Raw genomic sequence first — 6,455 nt, 5'->3', positions numbered from 1 at the left:
GAACTTCCCAACGCTGATTGAAGCGCGTCCACCATAGACTTTGTATGTAAACCTGAGGCTCCTGATGCTGAAATCATGTTCGGTGTGAACGCAGCATAATAATCTTCTATGCAGCTGCTTCTGTCGGCTGCCATCTGCTCCAGTGCTTGCTGGAAAGTCCTGGCTCAATGAGGCCAAAAAAAAACAAAAAAAAAAAAACTACAAAAGTCCCTAAAAGCAGCCATGTAATTTTAAAACGTAAAGACCTGGAGGCTATTTGACCTTTGGCTGAACCTGGTAATTCTGTCCATAAAAATAACAAACAGTAGTGAAATGCACACCTTGGCAGTGCCCACCTCATGCATCTTTTAAGCCCCTAACATTTAGTTATTTTTATTTCTTTCACACTGTGCTCCTTGTTGTTGTTCTAAAGTTTCATTGGTTTGCTTCTTTTCAGGTTGGTTCAGTCAACTTTGTGTATACATTTTTTTAATGGGATTAATTGCCACTGCCTCTCTGCCTCCGTCATCTGGCACTCAGAGTCAGAGTAGGAAACACAGACAAGAAAATAAGGAAAGTCAATCATTTCCTTCGTAATTTTTCAATTTGGTTCTGAAGAGTGGACTTTGATAAAACACTGCAACAATCACCCTTGACGGCTATTCTTTACAGGCATCTGACTAATTCTGTAAGGCTGCACTCAGATGCTCAACTCATGCCAACATATTCATAATTAAGGAAAATTGCTGACAATGAACAGAGGGCTACGATTAATGCCAGTGATGTATGTTGGGYCTTCAGTGTTACACATGTGGCTTTCCTAACTGGGTTAAATCACAACAGTAACTTRTGATGCACACCTGCTCCCGAGGAAACTGTGCAGAGTTTTAAACTTAAAGTTGATGCCCACTGTTTGTGTTTTCTGATTTATTCTTCACAAATGTTTCAAATTCGTAGCTTAAGGGAAACATTTTAGATGAATATTTGTTGTATTCAACGATTATAGTCAGTTGGTGTTRTCTGGGTCTAGGTGTGGCAAAGTCAGTTTACATCACTAAGTTTGTAGTTCTGGACATTGGATTGATTTCCTTTCATTTCTGTAACCTAATCCTGACCTTTATCCTAACTTAACAGCACCTGTAACCCTAACCCATTGATGCATTAGAGGATTTTTTAAATTTATTCATTTCATTTAAAAACAAAAAACAATTTTAATACACAACAAAAAATRTACAAATCCAAATTGAAATGAAAGGAGGCAAAAAGAAGAAGAAATCTTATAATATCTGCCCCTTTTTTCCATAATTAATTTCAAGCGATAATAAAGAAACAAAACAAAATAAAAGCTTCAGTTCCTTCTCAGACAACAACTTTTCTTTAACAAACTTATTTTTATCATTCTCTTAAAGAAATAAATTGAACCAACATTTTTATAATCACTTTCCAGATTATTCCACAATCTTATTCCTTGAACCGAAGTACATCGGTCCTTCAAATTTGTTCGAATTTTAGGTTTAATAAACATCTCAAGTCCTTTAAGATTATAAGAACTTTCTCTCTTAACAAAATATTACGGAGCCCGCGAGCGGACACGGGAGATTTTTTTCTTTTGCGTTCCCACGCAATAGTATTGCGTTACCTYGCAATATTTTGCGTTCCCTCGCAAAAGTAGTTTATCACTGTTGTGCCTGCCGGTTTATTAACAAACTCACATGTTCACCATTAGCGAGTTAGCCTACTGCTGTAATTCAGCTTCAGAATGAATATATCACACAGCCACACATGGAAGTGTGTCATATGCCGATATTTTAGCACAGTACAGCCACGCAACATCGATGTCAATTTCATGAACATGTGGCGACACATCCTGTCCTGCATCAGGACATCCTGTTTTGGTAACCGGATATTTCAAAATAAAAGTCTGATTTAATTCAGTTCATATACAATACAATGTTTTGCATGGGAAAGCAAAACAATATTGCGAGGGAAYGCAAAGGTACTGCGTGGGAAATCAAAGGGAAAAAACCCCCCCGTGTCCCCTCGCGGGCTCCGTAAAATRTAACTGGATGTTTAAAGGCAACATTTTTTATGAGTCTTATACATAAGCTGCAAAATACTATAACCAACCAACTCACAAAATTTTAATTATTTTAATTTACAAAATAATATATTCAAAGGGTGACTGTAATTGTGAGGATCTGTCTTTTTGTGTTTTTGTGTTTTTCCTGTGTTTCCACCCTTCAGTTATCCTCAGTCAATTTCCTAGCCAGTTATCAGTTAATCATCCTCACCTGCTCAGTCATCCCCAATCAGTCCTGCCACCAGGTGTTCATCATTTCCTCATTCCCTCTGTTAGTTTAAATACTGGTCATTTTCTCAACACCCTCGCTGATAGCACATAGTATAGGGGTAAAAGGAAATGAAAAAGCAGATATAATGGCAAAGAAACAGTTCAAAGTGAGATTAACATTACAATTAAGACAAGTAAATCTGAAGCAAAAAGCATAATTAAAGAAAGACTGAAGAAACAATGGCAGAAGAGATGGGAGATAACAAAGGGAGGTGGTTTTATAAGATCCAAAGGGTGGTAGGAGAAACGAGAGCTAGAAAAAGGACCAGAAAAGAAGAGAGTGATAACAAGGTTGAGATTTGGACATACAGGACTTATATTTACACTTTTTGCAATACAAAAACATWATACAGGGAAATGTGATTATTGTGGACAAAATGAAACCATAGAACGTTAAAAAGAATGTCAAAAGTACAAACAAGAGAGACAATTTATAATAAGACAGTTCAGAAACATTAAGGAAAGGTTTGACATAATGAGACACATTACAAAGGAATTTAGGGAGCAAACACACAAATCATGATACAGTTTTTGAAAAAGAAAACATTGTTTAACAGAATTTGAGTTGATAGTAGTAATTTTTTGTTTTATTTATTTATTTCCTTTTGAATAGATAGATTTGAAAATGTAAATAGAAATACAGTACAATAATTTTAGTAGGATATAAATATTAGTGAAATAATCTTGAACCACACTCCATACCAGTAGGTGGCGGTAATGCACACCTTCAGTTTATTGCCAACCGCCATAAAACACCACAAGAAGAAGAAGAAGAAAGAAGAACACCCTCGCTGATTCATTGTTTGACGTTCATCAACTGTTTGGTTCTCCTCCTCGTCTCTCTGTTGTTCTTTTAGTTTTTATAGTTTGCTGCCACGTCAGCTTTTTGTTTTATTTTTTATAATAAATATCACTTTTTGCAAAACTTATTTCTCCGACTGGATTTGGGTCCATTCGTAGTTAAACCGTAACAGCAATGTTTTCTGGTGATAATTCTTATGGCTCTTTTCTGTAAAATAAAAATAGGATTTATGATTGTTTTACATACTTTACCCCAGACTTCAATACAGTAAATGAAGTGTGGAACAATTATTGTATTATACAATATAAACAGAGCTTTATCACTGCATAACTCCCTTACTTTGTACTATACTTCGACAGATTTAGCTATTTTTGTTCTTAAGTAATTCACATGAGCTCTCCATGTCAGCCCTTCATCAATGATAATGCCCAAAAACTTTACCTCACTGACTCTACTAACCTGAACACCATCAACTTTAAGTGGAAAATCAATAGTTTACTTTTTATTACTGAATATCATGTAATTAGTTTTATCCAAGTTTAGCGACAATTTGTTAAGTTTGAACCATGTTTGTATTTTTACAAATTCTGTTTGTATCCTATCCAGCATCTATATCTCTACCCAAACAATAATAAAAATGTCATCAGCAAACAGAACACATTTAAATAACCTTGATACATTTACTAAATCATTTACATACAAAATAAACAGCTTTGGTCCAAGTATAGAACCCTGAGGAACTCCCACATGTGATATTACTGAGTTCAGAACTTATATCATTAATTTGAACAAACTGTTTCCTATTTTTCAAATAAAGAGTTACCCACTGCAGTGCTGGTCCTCTAATACCATATTTATTTAGCTTTTCAAGGAGAATTTTGTGATCATTTGTGTCAAAGGCTTTCTTTAAACCAACAAAAACACTAACACAGTACTGTTTTCAACACCCCTGTTGGCTCCCATCAGGTTTCTGCTTATTGAAGTGTTTGTGTGCCTTTTCCATGAGAGCCATTGATGAGGAATTGTCAGCTCTAAACCCATACTGACTGTTACTTAAAATATTTTGTTTATTAATAAATTTGTCTAATCTGTTAACAAATAATTTCTCTAAAATCTTTGAAAACTGTGGTAAGGATATTGGTCTGTAATTGTTGAACATACATTTCTCACCATTCTTGAAAAGAGGGATTACTTTAGCTATTTTCATATTGTCTGGAACTATTCCTGTTGTAAATGATAAATTGCATATATATGTAAACGGTTCAATCACGTAACTCATTATTTCTTTTACAAACATCATGTCCATGTCAACCCAGTCTTTTGATTTTTTGCTTGCAAGATTTTTAACAATACTCAGTATTTCTTCTTTGTCAGTTCCATCAAGAAAAATACTATTGGTACAACCCATCACTGTATGATTTACATTGTTATCTACTTTTGGTATTTTCACTGCAAGACTGGGGCCAACATTTACAAAGTAATGATTAAACCCATTTACAATTTCATTCTGACCATGTAATTCATTTCCATCCTTTACAAAACATTGTGAGATACCTGAATTTTTTGTTGTACAACCCCTGGCAAAAAGTATGGAATCACCAGTCTTGGATGAGCACTCATACAGACATTTCATTCTGTAMAACAAACTCYGATCAAAAACATGATACAATAATAAGGTCATTCCAAAGAGCAACTTGTTGGTTTTCAGGAACACTCAAAGAAACGAAGAGAAAACATTGTGGAAGTCAGTGAATGTTACTTTTATTTTCCAAAGACAGCACAGAATAAAGTTTTTTATACTCTCTGTGTTCATCTCTTCCAGTTGTCCTGCAGGCCTGCTGCTTGGTCCTGTATCCCATCAAGTTTATTGAAAGCATCAACCTGAGGATCTATCACGAGTTCAACTGGGGCTATGGCCTGGCCTGGGGAGGAACCATCTTTTCCTTTGGTGGGGGGATACTCTACTGTCTCAACCCCAAAAACTACGAGGAGTACTACTGATCCCTAAGCCAAGGACTTTATAGTCATGTAGAGGGAAGGTAAACTAGGAGAAAAACGGGTATGGGTCTTATTACCAGCTTAATTYCCATGAACTGTTGGGACTATCAGATGTTGGAGCTCAGCCTCTAACAGTACGGACACAAGCCTTGGAGTCAGTGTTTTAATTATTATTTGTAAAACAGACTTTGAAGAACTGATGTACCAAAAGATGGCAGCTACAAGTTTRCCTACATGTTTAATTTAAAGAAAACAAAGGGTATTATGTTCAGGCTTTTGGCTCTTATTAGAAAACTTGCACTGGAGTTGAGGATGTTAATGTACTTGTATGTGTATCTTCACATGTAAAACATCCAGCGTTTAGGCTTCAAGCTCCATCGGTGGATCATAATTAATGCTTTACGTAGCTGGGTTTTTTCTTTTTCATGGAGTTTCTAAACTTTCACAAGGACACGGAAACAGATCAGATGCTTCAGTTACACCTCATAACTTTTTCGGAAGACAGATCCATCCTAGAGGGGGAACGTGAAAATAAAAAGACACCCACTCAATATTCTGTTATCGACCCACTTGTCTGTTTCCACAGCAACCCACGGGGCACGCACATGCAGCTGTCGTGATTGATTACCCACGGTTGGATGTGCGAGACGGGACAGCTTTTTTTTTTGTGGCCTCGTAGCATTTTCTTCATGTCGATTGCCCATCGAGCAGTTTCTCAGAATGTGTCTACTGGTGAACCATTCCCCCTCCAGTCCTTCTTAATGCTCTTTTGTAAAACTGCTCTCTTTATCACTCCATTTTTGTTCATGAATGTAATGAGTCTTGCACTCGGCTGATGTATAACTGATTCACAACTTTTGAAGAAGCATACTTGTTCATTTTTTTTAAAGCTAAACAAAGTCCRGTAGTCACGAGCATCATTAAAACCTTCTTACAAAAAAATAAAATATGCTTTTTCCTGTGTACAAACTGGCATTTATTGAGGAAAATGTGCAAATTAAAGTGCAGATTTTAGAGATCATTCAGTTTTTCACACAATAGTTGACTGTAGTTCCAGTTTAGATTTTTAAATGCTCTTTAAGAAAACAGGCATTGTACCAAATTATCTGTATGTCTGTCTGCTCACACTGATGGGGCTTAAAAATTATAAAGAACATATACGTGCCACACTAGGGCTGCCACAAATGATTATTTTAATAATCGATTAATCACCGATTATTTATTCGATTAGTCGACTAATCAAATCATACGTTAATTGAATATAAAACATAGAGCTTATCACGTCAGAATGCAGCTGCTATTATATAACCATGGTTAGAGTTTAGC

General features: G+C 35.8%; 1 protein-coding gene across 1 annotated transcript in view; it reads left to right on the top strand.

The window, feature by feature from the left end:
• Positions 1–6,094, top strand: part of LOC106530717 (transmembrane protein 47) — a gene marked incomplete at its 5' end in the record, with an annotated part of 9,794 nt that extends 3,700 nt beyond the window's left edge. The window contains 1 exon segment of the mRNA XM_014026407.1: positions 4,954–6,094. Within this exon segment, the coding sequence (XP_013881861.1) occupies positions 4,954–5,132 (179 nt within the window).
• Between the last annotated feature and the right edge of the window lie 361 nt (positions 6,095–6,455).

This window comes from Austrofundulus limnaeus, unplaced genomic scaffold (genome assembly GCF_001266775.1).
Source record: "Austrofundulus limnaeus strain Quisiro unplaced genomic scaffold, Austrofundulus_limnaeus-1.0 Scaffold551, whole genome shotgun sequence".
Lineage (NCBI taxonomy): Eukaryota > Metazoa > Chordata > Actinopteri > Cyprinodontiformes > Rivulidae > Austrofundulus > Austrofundulus limnaeus.
This window is presented reverse-complemented; position numbering and strand designations above follow the sequence as displayed.